Source organism: Lonchura striata, chromosome 26 (genome assembly GCF_050655825.1).
Source record: "Lonchura striata isolate lonStrDom1 chromosome 26, ASM5065582v1, whole genome shotgun sequence".
Taxonomy (NCBI): Eukaryota; Metazoa; Chordata; class Aves; order Passeriformes; family Estrildidae; genus Lonchura; species Lonchura striata.
In genome coordinates, this window is record NC_140728.1 from 5,112,456 (window position 1) to 5,129,144 (window position 16,689).

Sequence of the window (16,689 nt, forward strand, 5' to 3'; positions counted from 1 at the left end):
CTCAGCCCTCCTGCAGTGCCAGCTGTGCTTCTGCTGGAGCAGGATCTGCACAAGGGGGAGTTTTCCTTGGAGCTCCAGGGCTGGGGGAGATGGGCCTGGGCTCCTCTGGGAATGCAGGGGGAGAAAGCTGCTCCTCTGGGAATGCAGGGGGAAGGAAGCTGCTCCTCTGGGAATGCAGGGGGAAGGAAGCTGCTCCTCTGGGAATGCCGTGGGCAAAGGCTGTTCTGGTATCCCAAAATCCCAGATTGTATCCAGGTAGGAATTCTTGGCTCCTCCCCTGGGCAGAGCATCTCTCCATGGGATGATGGAATTTTCTCAGCCTTGCAGGGACACTCAGTGACCATGAACAGGAGATAATTAATAATTAATGGCTCACAAACAGAAGATATTAATAATGAATGGCTCATGAACAGCAGAGATCTCCTGGAGGGAGGATTGGTTGTGGCAGAGATAAAGAAAATGCCCCATGAGCAGAGAACTGCCCCAGCCCTGAGGGATGGGGATAGAACTCACACTTATCCTGCAATCCAGCACAGGAAGAGCTCAGCCAGCAGTGGAGGGGAACAAAAATTGTTACTTCTGGCTCTTTTCCCTCCTTTCCACCATGTGGAAAATCCCTGAATAGCCAGGAGCAGCCTGGGTCTGGCAGCCTGGGGTGGTTACATAAAATCCACCTTGGCAGTGCTCAGGGGTTTCTTGTGGTTTCTTTTTTTTCTTTTGTGGTTTCTCTTTTTTTTTTCCTTTTTTTTTTTTTTGGCAGCTTATCTTTTTTTCTGGTGGTTTCTCTCTTTTTTTGGTGGTTTCTCATTTTTTTTTCGGTGCTTTCTCAATTTTTTGTGGGTTTTTTTTTCTTCTTGTTGTTGTTGTTGTTTTTCCTTTCCCTCCACAGGATCCAAATGTTCTGGCCAAGAGGGAAAATCGAGGTATTTCTCTTCTCCTGCTCCCCTTTCTGGGCTCAAGTTCGTGGTGCTTTTCATCTTCAAACTCCTCCTCCCCCTTCAGTTCTTGAGGCCAAAAAATGGGTTGGAAACCGGTCTGGTTAAAAAAGGGAAAAAAAGAACAAATAAAAGGAGGATTTGGGGGATTGTTGTTGCTCCTTGTGAGCTCCAAACGGAAAATTTGGAATTCCCCTTACTCCAAGTGGGAAGTTTGGAATTCCCCTGTAATTAATTAACCCCTGAGTGGGGGGGAAGCAGCGTGGGGGTCCCAAATCCAGATTTGAGGGATGGATCCATGAGGGATTGATGAATTCCTAAGTGATTGATGGATCCTTGAGGGACTGATGGATCCATGAGGGATTGATGGATCCTTGAGGGATTGATGGATCCCTGAGGGATTGATGGATCCAGGAGGGGATGGATGGATCCCTGTCCATGTTTCCCTGAGGAAAATTGATCGATCCCTGAGGGATTAACGGATTCCTAAGGGATTGATGGATTCCTCTCCATGTTTCCCGGAGGGATTCGTGGACTCCTGAGGGATTGATGGATCTCTGAGGGACTGATGAATTCCTAAGGGATGGATGGATCCCTTCTCCTGTTTCCCTGAGGGATTCATGGATTCCTAAGGGATTGATGGATCTGTGAGGGTTCAATGAATCCCTGAGGGATTGACAGATCCCTGCCCCTGTTTTCCTGAGGGATTGATTGAAGGATTCCTGAGGGATTCATGGATTCCTGAGGGATTGACAGATCCCTGCCCCTGTTTTCCTGAGGGATTGATTGAAGGATTCCTGAGGGATTCATGGATTCCTGAGGGATTGACGGATCCCTGCCCATTTCCCTGAGAGACTGATGGCTCTCTGAGGGACTGATGGATCCCCATCCATATTTCCCTGAGGAATCCCTGAGGGATTGATGGCTTTCAGAGGGATTGATGGATCCCTCTCCATGTTTCCCTGAGGGACTGACAGATCCCTGAGGGACTGACAGATCCTTTTCCATATTTCCCTGAGGGACTGACAGATCCTTGTCCACGTTTCCCCAAGGGACTGATGGATCCCTGAGGGACTGATGGATCCCTCTCCACATTTCCCTGAGGGACTGATGGCTCCTTGTCCATGTTTTCCTGAGGGACTGACGGATCCCTGAGGGATTGATGGATCCTTGTCCATATTTCCCTGAGGGACCAATGGATCCTTGTCCATGTTTTCCTGAGGGACCGATGGATCCTTGTCCATGTTTCCCTGAGGGACCAATGGATCCTTTTCCATGTTTTCCTGAGAGACTGATGGATCCCGGAGGGACTGACGGATCCCTGAGGGATTGATGGATCCTTGTCCATGTTTCCCTGAGGGACTGATGGATCCCAGAGGGACTGACAGATCCCGGAGGGACTGACGGATCCCTGAGGGACTGACAGATCCCAGAGGGACTGACAGATCCCGGAGGGACTGACAGATCCCGGAGGGACTGACGGATCCCTGAGGGACTGAGGGATCCTGGAGGGACTGACAGATCCCAGAGGGACTGAGGGATCCCGGAGGGACTGACAGATCCCGGAGGGACTGACAGATCCCGGAGGGACTGACGGATCCCTGAGGGACTGAGGGATCCCGGAGGGACTGACGGATCCCTGAGGGACTGACAGATCCCGGAGGGACTGAAAGATCCTGGAGGGACTGAGGGATCCCCGAGGGACTGACAGATCCCAGAGGGACTGACAGATCCCAGAGGGACTGACAGATCCCCGCCCGTGTCTCCCGCAGAGCGGATCGTGGAGAGCCTCACGGCCGCCATCCTCAACCTGGTGGAGCTGTACTGCAGCACCTTCAACGCCGATTTCCAGACGGCCGCGCCCGGGAGCCGCGAGCTGGGCGCGGCGCAGGAGGCGCGGCTGCTCACCTGCCCGCTGGCCTTCACCGTCTACGCCACCCACCGCATCCCCATCACCTGGGCCGCCAGGTAAGGCGCTCACCTGGTTTGAGCAGCCAGGTATGGGCTGAGGAAGGCAGGAGCCTCCCCTGAAATGGGAAATGTAAATTCCCTCCTTCCGAATTGTTATGATTTTGAAGTTAAGGGGTTCTTAGGTAAAGGTATGGGGATAGGAATAACAGTTCTTTACTGGGAAAATTAAAAATACAAATGCAATAGTACAAAAAAAAAACACTGCCAGAGTCAGTCAAACCCAAAAAACAAACTACTGCCAGAGTCAGAACAAAAGGAATAGGAATAGGAATAGGAATAGGAATAGGAATAGGAATAGAAATAATAGAAATAGAAATAGAAATAGAAATAGAAATAGAAATAGAAATAGAAATAGAAATAGAAATAGAAATAGAAATAGAAATAACAGTTCTTTATTGGGAAAATTAAAAATACAAATGCAATAGTACAAACAAACCCCTGCCAGAGTGAGAGCAGCCCTGTCCCCTGTGGGTCAGGGAGTGTCTCAGCCCCATCCCAGGGGGGCTCAGCCCTCCTGCAGTGCCAGCTGTGCTTCTGCTGGAGCAGGATCCTGCACAAAATCCCAGCACATTCCTGGTATCACTGGCACTGACACATCCCAAAATCCCAGCCTGTTCCTGGGAGTGCTGGCACTGGAACACCCTAAAATCCCAGCCCGTGGACACCCCAAAATCCCAGCCTGTTCCCAGCATCGCTGGCACTGGGACACCCCAAAATCCCAGCCTGTTCCCGGCATCGCTGGCACTGGGACACCCCAAAATCCCAGCCTGTTCCTGGCATCACTGGCACTGGGACACCCCAAAATCCCAGCCTGTTCCTGGCATCGCTGGCACTGACACACCCCGAAATCCCAGCCTGTTCCTGGGAGTGCTGGCACTGGGACACCCCAAAATCCCAGCCTGTTCCTGGCATCGCTGGCACTGGAACACCCCAAAATCCCAGCCTGTTCCTGGCATCGCTGGCACTGACACACCCCGAAATCCCAGCCTGTTCCCGGCATCGCTGGCACTGACACACCCCAAAATCCCAGCCTGTTCCCGGCATCGCTGGCACTGGGACACCCCAAAATCCCAGCCTGTTCCCAGCATCGCTGGCACTGGGACACCCCAAAATCCCAGCTTGTTCCCAGCATCGCTGGCACTGCCAGGCGTGCCGGGATGCCACCGCAGCTCGAGGCCACCCGGGGGAGGTGACAGATGGCCCCGCGCCCGCGCCAGCTCCGTGTCCCCTTTGTGCCTCTCCTCCGTGCCCGTGCCCGGCGCGGGGGGACCGGGAGGGGACCGGGAGGGGACCGGGGGGAGGCGACAGCGGCGCCGGCAGAGCCGCCCCGCCGGGGACCCCTCGCTTTGTCCTGGTCCTTAATGAATTCCCCTTGGTGAGTGGCTCCGAACAAAGCGGCGAGCCTGGGAAATGCCGCCAGCCCCTGACCCCCGCGCCCCCCAGCCCTGCCCGGATTGTCGCTCGGCACCTGCCACATGGCACGGCCCCCCCGTGTGCCGGAATGCGCCGTGCCATATGGTGCTGGGGACATCGGGGGGTGGGGAATGTCCCCGATCTGGCCCCGTTCTGGCCCCGTTTCCCATCCTCTGGGAAGGGTTTAGGGGCTCTGGGGATCCAGGTTTTCCCATCCTCCAGGAAGGGTTTAGGGGTGCTGGGGATCCAGGTTTTCCCATCCTCTGGGAAGGGTTTAGGGGTGCTGGGGATCCAGGTTTTCCCATCCTCTGGGAAGGGTTTAGGGGTGCTGGGGATCCAGGTTTTCCCATCCTTGGGGAAGGATTTAGGGGCTCTGGGGATCCAGGTTTTCCCATCCTCTGAGAAGTGTTTAGGGGTGCTGGGGATCCAGGTTTTCCCATCCTCCAGGAAGGGTTTAGGGGTGCTGGGGATCCAGGTTTTCCCATCCTCCAGGAAGGGTTTAGGGGTTTTGGTGACCCAGGTTTTCCCATCCTTGGGGAAGGATTTAGGGGCTCTGGGGATCCAGGTTTTCCCATCCTCTGGGAAGGGTTTAGGGGTTTTGGTGACCCAGGTTTTCCCATCCTCTGGGAGGGGTTTAGGGGTGCTGGGATCCAGGTTTTCCCATCCTCTGGGAAGGGTTTAGGGGTTCTGGTGATCCAGGTTTTCCCATCCTCTGGGAAGGGTTTAGGGGTTTTGGTGACCCAGGTTTTCCCATCCTCCAGGAAGGGTTTAGGGGTTCTGGTGATCCAGGTTTTCCCATCCTCTGGGAAGGGTTTAGGGGTTCTGGTGACCCAGGTTTTCCCATCCTCTGGGAAGGGTTTAGGGGTGCTGGGATCCAGGTTTTCCCATCCTTCTGAAAGGATTTAGAGGTTTTGGTCATCCAGGTTTTCCCATCCTCCGAGAAGTATTTAGGGGTTCTAGGGATCCAGATGTTCCCATCATTGGGGAAAGATTTAGAGGTGCTGGTGATCCAGATTTTCCAATCCTCAGGGAAGGATTATGGGGTTCTGGGTGTCCAGGTAGAACCTCCAACCCCTTTCCCATACTGGGAAGGGTTTAGGGGTTCTGGGGATCCAGGTTTTCTCATCCTTGGGGAAGAGTTTAGGAGTTCTGGTGATGCAGGTTTTCCCATTCTTGGAGAAGGATTGTGGGGTCCTGGGGATCCAGATTTTCCCATCCTCAGGGAAGGATTTAGGGGCTCTGGTGATCTGGGTAAATCCCCCCACCCCTTTCCCATCCTTGGGGAAGGGTTTAGGGTTCTGGGCATCCAGATTTTCCCAACCTTGGAGAAAGATTTAGGGGTTCTGGTGACCCTGGTAAAGTCCCCATCCCGTTTCCCAGCCTTGGGGAAAGATTTAGGGGATCGGTGATCCAGATTTTCCCATCCTGGGGAAGGATTTAGGGGTGCTGGGGATCCTAGTAAAGCTTCACCCCTTTCCTATCCTCTGGGAAGAATTTAGGGGTTTTGGTGATCCAGGTTTTCTCATCCTTTGGAAAGGATTTAGGGGTTCTAGTGATCCAGATTTTCCCATCCTCAGGGAAGGGTTTAGGGGTTTTGGTGATCCAGGTTTTCCCATCCTTGGGGAAGGATTTAGGGGCTCTGGTGGCCTGGGTAAACTCCCCCCTCTCTTTTCCATCCTCAGGGCAGGATTTAGGAGTTCTGGTGACCCTGGTAAAGCCCCCCACCCCTTTCCCATTCTGGGGAAGGATTATGGGGTTCTGGTGACCCTGGTAAAGCCCCATCCCAACTTTTCCTACACTCAGGACAGGATTCAGGGACTCAGGTGGTCCCCACGCTGCTCACTCTGAGTTTTTCCCGCAGTTATGAAGATTTCTACCTCTCGTGCTCCCTCAGCCACGGCGGGAAGGAGCTGTGCAGCCCCCTGCTCACCAGGAAGGCCCACGTCTACAAATACCTCTTCCACCTCATCATTTGGGACCAGCAGTAAGGCCGTGGGTGGGGTGGCCACGGGGGTCCCACCCACGCTGCCTTCATCACCCTCACCATCATCCTCCCCTCCCCTGCTCCTCCCCTCTGTGCTGTTATTTTTTTTTTTTTTTTTTTTGGGGGGGTGTTGGAAGTTTTTGTGTCATTGCCCGGAAATAGCAACCCCCGGGAAAGGGGATCTGCTCCCAAAATAGCTCCGGGAGCAGGCGGGGAGGCCTCGCCACGCTCGGCATCCCCAGCGGCCCGGGAGGTGGGGATGGGACGGGATAATTTTAGAAGGCGCCGGTGCCCCCAAGGACAGGGGACGGCGGCGAGCGCAGCGGTCCCGGGGATCTTCCCCGTCCTTCCCGCGGGATGTAGCTGCCACCCCGAGCTCCCTGCGAGCGGCAGAGAGGAATCCCAGCCCCGGGGGTCCCCCACGGGTTGTGGGGCAAGGTCAGTGCCCGGCGGGGCTCCCTGCGAGGGCCCCGTGCCCGCGGTCACCTTCGCGGCACCGAGAGCGCGGCCGGGTTCCCGCAGCCCCGGCCGGCTGCCCCCAAACCTGCGGGGGGGCTGCCGCTTCCCGGGGCTCCCCGGGGCTCCCAAGGACACCCCGGGGCTGTAGGGCCAGGCTCTCCTCGGGCATCGCAGGGAGGGGACTGGGAGAGCCTGTCCTTGGCACCCCGAACTCATCCCTGGCACCCTGAGCCCGTCCCTGAGCTGGGCCCTGGCACCCTGAACCCATCCCCAGCACCCTGAGCAGGGCCCTGGCACCCTGAGCCCATCCCCAGCACCCTGAGCAGGGCCCTGGCACCCTGAACCCATCCCTGGCACCCTGAGCAGGGCCCTGGCACCCTGAACCCATCCCCAGCACCCTGAGCAGGGCCCTGGCACCCTGAACCCATCCCCAGCACCTGAGCTGGGCCCTGGCACCCTGAGCCCATCCCCGGCACCCTGAACCCATTCCCGGCACCCTGAGCTGGGCCCTGGCACCCTGAACCCATCCCTGAGCTGGGCCCTGGCACCCTGAACCCATCCCCAGTACCTTGAGCAGAGCCCTGGCACCCTGAGCTGGGCCCTGGCACCCTGAACCCATCCCCAGCACCCTAAGCAGGGCCCTGGCACCCTGAACCCATCCCCAGCACCCTGAGCAGGGCCCTGGCACCCTGAGCCCATCCCCGGCACCCTGAACCCATCCCCAGCACCCTGAGCCCATCCCCAGCACCCTGAACCCATCTCTGGCACCTTGAGCCCATCTCCAGTACCCTGAGTCCATCCCTGGCTTCCCAAACCCATCCCCGGCACCCTGAACCCATTCCCGGCACCCTGAGCTGGGCCCTGGCACCCTGAGCAGGGCCCTGGCACCCTGAACCCATCCCCAGCACCCTGAACCCATCCCCGGCACCCTGAACCCATTCCCGGCACCCTGAGCAGGGCCCTGGCACCCTGAGCCCATCTCTGGCACCCTGAACCCATCCCCAGCACCTGAGCTGGGCCCTGGCACCCTGAACCCATCCCCAGCACCCTGAGCCCATCCCTGGCACCCTGAGACCATCCCTGGGATGGTCCCTGTTACCTTGAGCCCATCTCCAGCACCCTGAGCCCATCCCTGGCACCCTGAACCCATTCCCGGCACCCTGAGCAGGGCCCTGGCACCCTGAGCTGGGCCCTGGCACCCTGAGCCCATCTCTGGCACCTAGAGCCCATCTCCAGCACCCTGAGCAGGGCCCTGGCACCCTGAACCCATCTCCAGCACTCTGAGCTGGTCCCTGGCACCCTGAACCGATCTCCAGCGCCCTGAGCTGGGCCCTGGCACCCTGAACCCATACCCAGCACCCTGAGCCCATCCCTGGCACCCTGAGCCCATCTCTGGCACCCTGAACCCATCCCCAGCACCCTGAACCCATCTCTGGCACCTTGAGCCCATCTCCAGTACCCTGAGTCCATCCCTGGCTTCCCAAACCCATCCCCAGCACTCTGAACCCATCCCCAGCACCCCAAACCCATCCCTGGCACCCCAAACCCATCCCCAGCACCCCGAACCCATCTCTGGCACCCCAAACCCATCTCTGGCACCCCAAACCCATCCCCAGCACCCCAAACCCATCCCCAGCACCCCGAGCCCATCCCTGGCACCCCGGGCTGACCCCTGGCCTCTCTCCTGCAGGATTTGCTTCCCGGTGCAGGTGAACCGGCTGCCCCGGGAGACCCTGCTCAGTGTCACCCTGTTCGCCGTGCCCGTGCCACCCCCGGGCGGCTCCTCCGACGCCAGCAAGCAGCGGCGGGTCCCCGAGGCGCTGGGCTGGGTCACCACCCCCCTCTTCAACTTCAGGCAGTGCGTGGGGTCCCCAGCACCCTGGGCACGGAGAGGGGCTGGGCTGACATCCCTGGGGGGCACAGGAAGGTCCCCAGAACCTTGGGGTCCCCTGAACCCTGGATACAGGGAGGGGCTGGGCTGGCATCCCTGGGGGCACAGGAGGGTCCCCAGAACCTTGGGGGTTCCCAGTGCCATGGGGTCCCCAGCACCCTGGGCATGGAGAGGGGCTGGGCTGGCATCCCTGGGGGCACAGGAGGGTCCCCAGAACCTTGGGGGTTCCCAGTGCCATGGGGTCCCCAGCACCCTGGGCATGGAGAGGGGCTGGGCTGGCATCCCTGGGGGCACAGGAGGGTCCCCTGAGCCATGGGGTCCCAAAACCTCGGGGTCCCTGGTACTGTGGAGTCCCAAGCACCTCAGTGTCCCCAGGGCCATGGGGTCTCCAGAACTTTGGGAACCCCGGTGCTGTGGGGTCCCCAGCACCTTGGGGTGCACAGGCGGGTCCTCAGAGCCATGGGGTCCTCAGAACCTTGGGGACCCTGGTGCTGTGGAGTCCCCAGCACCTCAATGTCCCCATCACCTCAGTGTCCCCAGGGCCATGGGGTCCTCAGAACCTTGGGGACTCTGGTGCTGTGGGGTCCCCAGCACCTCAGTGTCCCCAGGGCCATGGGGTCCCCAGCACCCTGGGCACGGAGAGGGGCTGGGCTGGCATCCCTGGGGGGCACGGGAGGGTCCCCAGAGCCATGGGGTCCCCAGAACCTCGGCGTCCCCAGTGCCGTGGGATCCCCGGTGCCTCAGCTCGGCCCAGCAGCGGTGCCACCCTCGTGCCCCCCACCCAGTGCCACCCTGTGTCCCCGCAGGGTCCTGACCTGCGGGCGGAAGCTGCTGGGCTTGTGGCCGGCCACTCAGGACAACTCCAGGGCCAGGTCGAGCGCCCCGAACTTCAACCAGCCCGACAGCGTCATCCTGCAGGTACGGCCGGGCATTCCAGGGGCACAGATCCCCCCAAAACTCCAGCTGGGGGTCCCCTCACCCTCTGCCTCTGCCCCAGATCGACTTCCCCAGCTCGGCCTTCGAGGTGAAGTTCACCAGCCCGCCCGCGGCCGAGGGCAGCCCCCGCTACGAGTTCGGCAGCCTGGGGGAGGAGGAGCAGCGCCAGCTGCGGGAGGCCATGCAGAAAAAATCACTTTATTGGTAAATAAAGCCGGGGCTGGCATCGCCCTGCTGGGGGGACACGCACGGAGGGTGGCACAGGGGGTGTGCCTCGCTCCGGGGCTGGGATGAGCTGGATTTTGGAGCTGGGTGGTTCTCCTGTGCCCTGCCCTCCCTGTTGTCCCCTCCTCGGGGACAGCTGAGCGGTGCCAGGCCAGGCTGGCACGGCCAGGGGGGATCGGGTGTCAGCAGCTGCACAGAGCGTGGGGGTGGCTCGGGGTCCCTGGCAGGAGGACAGGCAGGGACAGCTCCGTGTCCCCTGGGCACGGGGACTGTCCTGGCTGTCCCTCAGCAGGGTCCCGCTGGCCATCAGCCCCTCCGTGCGGGGAGGTTTTGGGGTTCCAATAAATGCTGGGGGCAGAGGGGACGCACACCCCATCCTGCCAGCCCCGATCTGTCCTTGTGGGGTGAGGGCACGGGGCTGGTGCCACCTCCCCATCCTGCCAGCCCCATTCTCTCCATGCACAGTGGGGCACAGGGATGGCACCTCCCTGACCTTCCAGCCCCATCCCATCCACGTGTTTTGGGGTCACAGGGATGTCACCTCCTCACCCTCACACATGTTTTGGGGTCACAGGGGTACCACTTCCTAAACCTCCCACATGTTTTGGGGTCACAGGGATGTCACCTCCTCACCCTCACACATGTTTTGGGGTCACAGGGGTGCCACTTCCTAAACCTCCCACATGTTTTGGGGTCACAGGGATGTCACCTCCTCACCCTCACACATGTTTTGGGGTCACAGGGGTGCCACTTCCTAAACCTCCCACATGTTTTGGGGTCACAGGGATGTCACCTCCTCACCCTCAAACATGTTTTGGGGTCACAGGGGTGCCACCTCCCAGTACTGCCAGCCCCGTTCTCTCCATGCACAGTGGGGTACAGGGATGTCACCTCTCAAACCTCCCACGTGTTTTGGGGTCACAAGGATGTCACCTCCTCACCCTCCCACATATTTTGGGGTCACAGGGGTGCCACCTCCCTGACCTTCCAGCCCCATCCCATCCACATGTTTTGGGGTCACAGGGATGCCACCTCTCAATTCTGCCAGCCCCATTCTCTCCATGCACAGTGGGGCACAGGGATGTCACCTCTCCAACCTCCCACGTGTTTTGGGATCACAGAGATTCCACCTCCCTGAGCTCCCACATGTTTTGAGGTCACAGGGGTGACACCTGCCTGAGCTCCCTCATGTTTTTGGGTCACAGGGATGTCACCACTCCAACCAACCTCCCATGTGTTCTGGGGTCACAGGGATGTCACCTCTCTGACTCCCATGTGTTCTGGGGTCACAGGGATGCCACCTCCTCAACCTCCCACATATTTTGGGGTCACAGGAATGTCACCTCCCAGTACTGCCAGCCCCATTCTATCCATGCACAGTGGGGTCACAGGGATGTCACCTGCCCAACCTCCCACATATTTTGGGGTCACAGAGATGCCACCTCCTCAACCTCCCACATGTTCTGGGGTCACAGAGATGCCACCTCCCCAACTTCCCACACATTTTGGGGTCACAGAGATGCCACCTCCCCAACATCCCACACGTTTTGGGGTCACAGGGATGCCACCTCCTGGCCCTCCCAGCCCTGCCCTGCCCTCGCTGACGCTGTCCCCGCGCTGTCCCCGCAGGCTGACGGACGCGGACCGGCAGCGGCTGTGGGAGAAGCGCTGCCACTGCCACGCGTCCCCCGGCGCCCTGCCCATGCTGCTGGCCAGTGCCCCCAGCTGGGACTGGGGCTGCCTGCCCGACATCTACGCCCTGCTCAGCCAGTGGAGCTCCATGAGCCACCAGGACGCCCTGGGGCTGCTGCACGCCACGTAAGCCACCCGCGGGCAGCGGGGACACCCCTGTGCCCTGTGGCGTTGTCACCCCACTGTCGGAATCCGTGGTATTGATGATTCTGAGATTGTAAAAGTCTCTGTCTGTCAGCCCCCTGCCAAAGCAGAAGCCATCATTGGTCTGTGCTGGTTTCCAGGTTGTTTATTCTGTTTATCTCTCACATGTTCTGCTGCCCTGCCCAGCTCTGTCCTGCAGGGCAGCGTGTGGGGCTCTGCCCTCAGTGGGATGTGACAAACATTCAATACCAGAAACTCCCTGGGCTGGATTTACAAGAACGTGCCAATATCTGTCACCTACGTTGGACAGTGTGTCCCCAGCCTGAACCAACAGAAAAATGCCAACACCACAGTGAGACTTGGAGGGCATGAAGAAGGAGAAAAAGGACAAGGCACACCCAATTTCCTCCATCTTGTCCCCTTTGGACCCCTCATCTAGAATCCTAAAATTTCACTTTTGCACCCGTGCCACACTTAATTATTCCTTATATCAAACCCTCAGAGCTGGTAATTGATCCTGTAAGATTGGAAACTCTTTTCCATGGGCAGAGATCACAGCCAGTGTCTCTGGGGGCTCTGTCCAGGGGGGTTCCTGACCTCTGCCAGGGTCCCAGGGCAGCCAGGGGGAAGCTCTGCATTCCCACAGCCCACGGAACGTGTCCTGGCTGCAGGTTCCCTGACCAGGAGGTGAGGAGGACGGCCGTGCAGTGGATCGACTCCATCTCGGACACGGAGCTGCTGGATTACCTGCCCCAGCTGGTCCAGGTGTGTGGTGGCACCGGGATGTGCCACGGGGTGCCCGCCGGTGCCACCACAGCCCTGTGATGTTGTCCCCTGTGCAGGCCCTCAAGTACGAGTGCTACCTGGACAGCCCCCTGGTGCGCTTCCTCATGAAGAGGGCCATTTGTGACCTGAAGATCACCCACTACTTCTTCTGGTGGGTTCTTCTGGGGGGCTCTGGGAGCGGCGGGGGCACCCTGGGGCTGGCCTGACCCCAACGTGTCCCAAGCTGGGCAGGACTCTGAGCCTGGCCTGACCCTGCATGTCCCCAGTCTGGTGGAGTCCCAAACCTGGCCTGACCCTGCATGTCCCCAGTCTGGTGGAGTCCCAAACCTGGCCTGACCCTGCATGTCCTCAAGCCAGAGGGGACCCTGAGGCCAGCTCGACCCTGCATGTCCCAAATCTGGTGGGGTTCCCGAGCCTGCCTGACCCCATGTGTCCCCAAACTGGGTGAAACCCTGAGCCTGGCCTGACCCTCTATGTCCCTAGACCAGAGGCGACCCTGAGGCCAGCTCGACCCTGCATGTCCCCCAAGACAGGGGACACCCTGAACCTGGCCTGATCCCACATGTCCCCAAGCTGAGCAGGACTCTGAGCCTGCCCTGACCCTGTGTGTCCCCAAACCAGGCGAGACCCTGAGCCTGGCCTGACCCTCCATGTCCCCAAGGCAGAGGGGACCCTGAGCCTGGCCTGACCCCAGATGTCCCCAGACCAGAAAGGACCCTGAGGGCAGCTTGACCCTCCATGCCCCCAAATCAGAGGGGACCCTGAGGCCAACCTGACCCTTCATGTCCCCAAGCTGAGGGCCACCCTGAGGCTGGCCCGACCCCGGGTGTCCCCAAGCCAAGGGTGACCCTCAGCCTACCCTGACCCCACATGTCCCCAAACCGGGCAAGACCCTGAGGCTGGCCTGACCCTCCATGTCCCCAAACCAGAGGAGACCCTGAGGCTGGCCTGACCCTCCATGTCCCCAAGCCGAGGGCCACCCTGAGGCTGGCCTGACCGCGGGTGTCCCCAGCAGGCTGCTGAAGGATGGCCTCAAGGACTCGCAGTTCAGCATCCGGTACCAGTACCTGCTGGCAGCGCTGCTGTGCTGCTGCGGGAAGGGGCTGCGCGAGGAGTTCGACCGGCAGTGCCTGCTGGTCAGCACACTGGCCAGGCTGGCACAGCAGGTCCGGGACGCCGCCCCATCCGCCCGCCAGGTGGGTGCCGGGGTGCCGGGAGGGGTGCAGGGGGTGCCAGCCCCCTGTGCCACACTCGCCCCTCCTCTCCCGTGCCCACCTCGTCCTGTCACGTTCCTGCCCTATCCCATGTCCACACAGGGGTTTGCCCGCTATATTCCGTGCATGCTCCATCCCATGTTAACCCCTTGCCATGCCCACCCCTCTCTGTCCCATTTCTATCCCATGGTCACCATGTTCCTTGCCCATCCCATCCCATCCCATCCCATCCCATCCCATCCCATCCCATCCCATCCCATGCCATTCCCACCTTGTCCCTTGCCCATCCTACCCCATTCCCGTGGATCCTATCCCATCCCTTTCCCATGGATCCTATCCTATTCCCATGGATCCCACCCCATTCCTGTGGATTCTACCCCATTCCCGTGGATCCCAACCCATTCCCATGGATCCCATCCTATTCCCATGGATCCCACCCCGTTCCCGTGGATCCCACCCCATTCCCGCGGATCCCAACCCATTCCCGTGGATCCTACCCCATTCCCGTGGATCCCATTCCCATGGATCCCACCCCATTCCTGTGGATCCCACCCTATTCCCATCAATCCCACCCCATTGGCGTGGATCCCACCCCATTCCTGTGGATCCCACCGCGTTCCCGTGGATCCCACCCCGTTCCCGTGGATCCCACCCCATTCTCATCGATCCCACCCCATTCCCGTGGATTCCACCCCATTCTCATTGATCCCACCCCATTCCCATCAATCCCACCCCATTCCCGTGGATCCCACCGCGTTCCTGTGGATCCCACCCCATTCCCATGGATCCCACCCCGTTCCCGTGGATCCCACCCCATTCCCATGGATCCCACCCCGTTCCCGTGGATCCCACCCCATTCCCATCAATCCCACCCCATTCCTGCGGATCCCACCTCATTCCCGTGGATCCCACCGCATTCCCATGGATCCCACCCCATTCCCGTGGATCCCATTCCCGCGGATCCCACCCGCTCCCGCCCCGCAGGCCATCCTGCGCGAGGGGCTGGAGGACGTGGCGCAGTTCTTCAAGGCGCACGGCTCGTGCCGGCTGCCGCTCAGCCCCAGCCTGCTGGTCAAGGGCATCGTGCCGCGGGTGAGTGCCGGCCCGGGGGCTCGGGGGGCTCGGGGGGCTCCTCTGCCCGCCCCCCGCTCGCCCTGACCACCCGGCCCTCCTCCTTCCCACGGCAGGACTGCTCCTACTTCAACTCCAACGCCGTCCCGCTGAAGCTCTCCTTCCAGAACGTGGATCCGCTCGGGGAGAACATCCGCGTCATCTTCAAGGTGAGCCCGGCGCCTTCGGAAATGCCAAACCCTGGCACAGCCCCATGAGAATCCCCCTGCTCTGGGCTCGGAGGGCTCTGCTGGCTCCTCCCTGGCTCTGGTGGCTCTGGTGCCTCTGATGGTGGCTTTGGTGGCTCTAATGGCTCTGGTGGCTCTGATGGTTCTCCTCTGGCTCTGGTGGTTCCTCCCTGGCTCTGGTGGCTCTGATGGTGGCTTTGGTGGCCCTGATGGCTCCTCCCCTGGCCTTGATGATTCTCCCCTGGCTCTGGTGGCTCTGGTGGCTCTTCCCCTGACCCTGATGGTTCTCCCCTGGCTCTGGTGGCTCTGGTGGCTCTGATGGTGGCTTTGGTGACCCTGTTGGCTCCTCCCCTGGCCCTGATGATTCTCCCCTGGCTCTGGTGGCTCCTCCCCTGGCTCTGATGGCTCTGATGGCTCTGGTGACTCCTCCTCTGGCTCTGCTGGTTCTCCCCTGGCCCTGATGGTTCTCTCCTGGCCCTGATGGTTCTCCCTTGGCTCTGATGATTCTCCTCTGGCCCTGATGGTTCTCCCCTGACCCTGATGGTTCTCCCCTGGCCCTGATGGTTCTCCCCTGGCCCTGATGGTTCTCCCCTGGCTCTGATGGTTCTCCCCTGACCCTGATGGTTCTCCCCTGGCCCTGATGGTTCTCCTCTGGTTCTGATGGTTCTCCCCTGGCCCTGATGGTTCTCCCCTGGCCCTGATGGTTCTCCCCTGGCTCTGATGGTTCTCCCCTGGCCCTGATGGTTCTCCCCTGGCTCTGATGGTTCTCCCCTGGCCCTGATGGTTCTCCCCTGGCTCTGATGGTTCTCCTCTGGCCCTGATGGCTCTGGTGGCTCTTGCCCGGCAGTGTGGCGATGACCTGCGGCAGGACATGCTGACGCTGCAGATGATCCGCATCATGAACAAGATCTGGGTGCAGGAGGGGCTGGACATGCGCATGGTCATCTTCCGCTGCTTCTCCACCGGCCGCGGGCGAGGTCAGACAGAGTTTGGGTGTCCCCAGGGGTCGCTGGGCTCCGGGTGGGGCTGGGGATGGCCCAGGACATCCTGGGCTCCCATCCTTGTCACACAGCCGTGACGGGCGGGGAGCGGTTGGGTTGGTGACAAAGGGGCTCGGGGTCGTGGTTCTTGGGGTTGGAAGGGTCTCACCCTGCTGTCCCACCTGCCAGGCATGGTGGAGATGATCCCCAACGCCGAGACCCTGCGGAAAATCCAGGTGGAGCACGGCGTGACCGGCTCCTTCAAGGACCGGCCGCTGGCGGACTGGCTGCAGAAACACAACCCCGAGGAGGACGAGTACGAGAAGGTGAGGAAGAATCCCTGCTCCTCGTGTCCCCCATTCCAGGGACCAGCCCCTTGCTTCCCATCGTATCCATCCCTCCTCCTTGTCCTTCCCTCCTTCCTCGCAGGCCGTGGAAAACTTCATCTACTCCTGCGCCGGCTGCTGCGTGGCCACCTACGTGCTGGGCATCTGCGACAGGCACAACGACAACATCATGCTCAAGACCACGGGCCACATGTTCCACATCGATTTCGGCAGGTTCCTGGGCCACGCCCAGATGTTCGGCAACATCAAGAGGTGAGAGAGGCCCCTGGGACCTCCTGCCCTCATCCCTGCCAAGGGGGAAGCTCCCTGTCCTTGTCCTGGTGGTGGGAGACCTCTCTTTCTTCGTGTCCTGGTGGTGGGTGACCTCTCCTTCTCCTTGTCCTGGTGGTGGGAGACCTCTCTTTCTTCATGTCC

General features: G+C 60.3%; 1 protein-coding gene across 3 annotated transcripts in view; it reads left to right on the forward strand.

Moving 5' to 3' along the window:
- PIK3C2B (phosphatidylinositol-4-phosphate 3-kinase catalytic subunit type 2 beta) overlaps window positions 1-16,689 on the forward strand; it is a 36,355-nt gene that overhangs the window by 16,230 nt on the left and 3,436 nt on the right. For all 3 annotated transcript variants that reach the window (XM_085561283.1, XM_085561281.1, XM_085561282.1), the window contains 15 exons: window positions 890-923; window positions 2,708-2,903; window positions 6,181-6,303; window positions 8,453-8,620; window positions 9,460-9,571; window positions 9,651-9,793; window positions 11,444-11,632; window positions 12,322-12,415; window positions 12,493-12,587; window positions 13,452-13,632; window positions 14,635-14,742; window positions 14,838-14,930; window positions 15,796-15,925; window positions 16,118-16,254; window positions 16,358-16,527. In XM_085561283.1, the coding sequence (XP_085417409.1) occupies window positions 890-923; window positions 2,708-2,903; window positions 6,181-6,303; window positions 8,453-8,620; window positions 9,460-9,571; window positions 9,651-9,793; window positions 11,444-11,632; window positions 12,322-12,415; window positions 12,493-12,587; window positions 13,452-13,632; window positions 14,635-14,742; window positions 14,838-14,930; window positions 15,796-15,925; window positions 16,118-16,254; window positions 16,358-16,527 (1,973 nt within the window). The remainder of the gene's footprint in view (window positions 1-889; window positions 924-2,707; window positions 2,904-6,180; window positions 6,304-8,452; window positions 8,621-9,459; window positions 9,572-9,650; window positions 9,794-11,443; window positions 11,633-12,321; window positions 12,416-12,492; window positions 12,588-13,451; window positions 13,633-14,634; window positions 14,743-14,837; window positions 14,931-15,795; window positions 15,926-16,117; window positions 16,255-16,357; window positions 16,528-16,689) is intronic.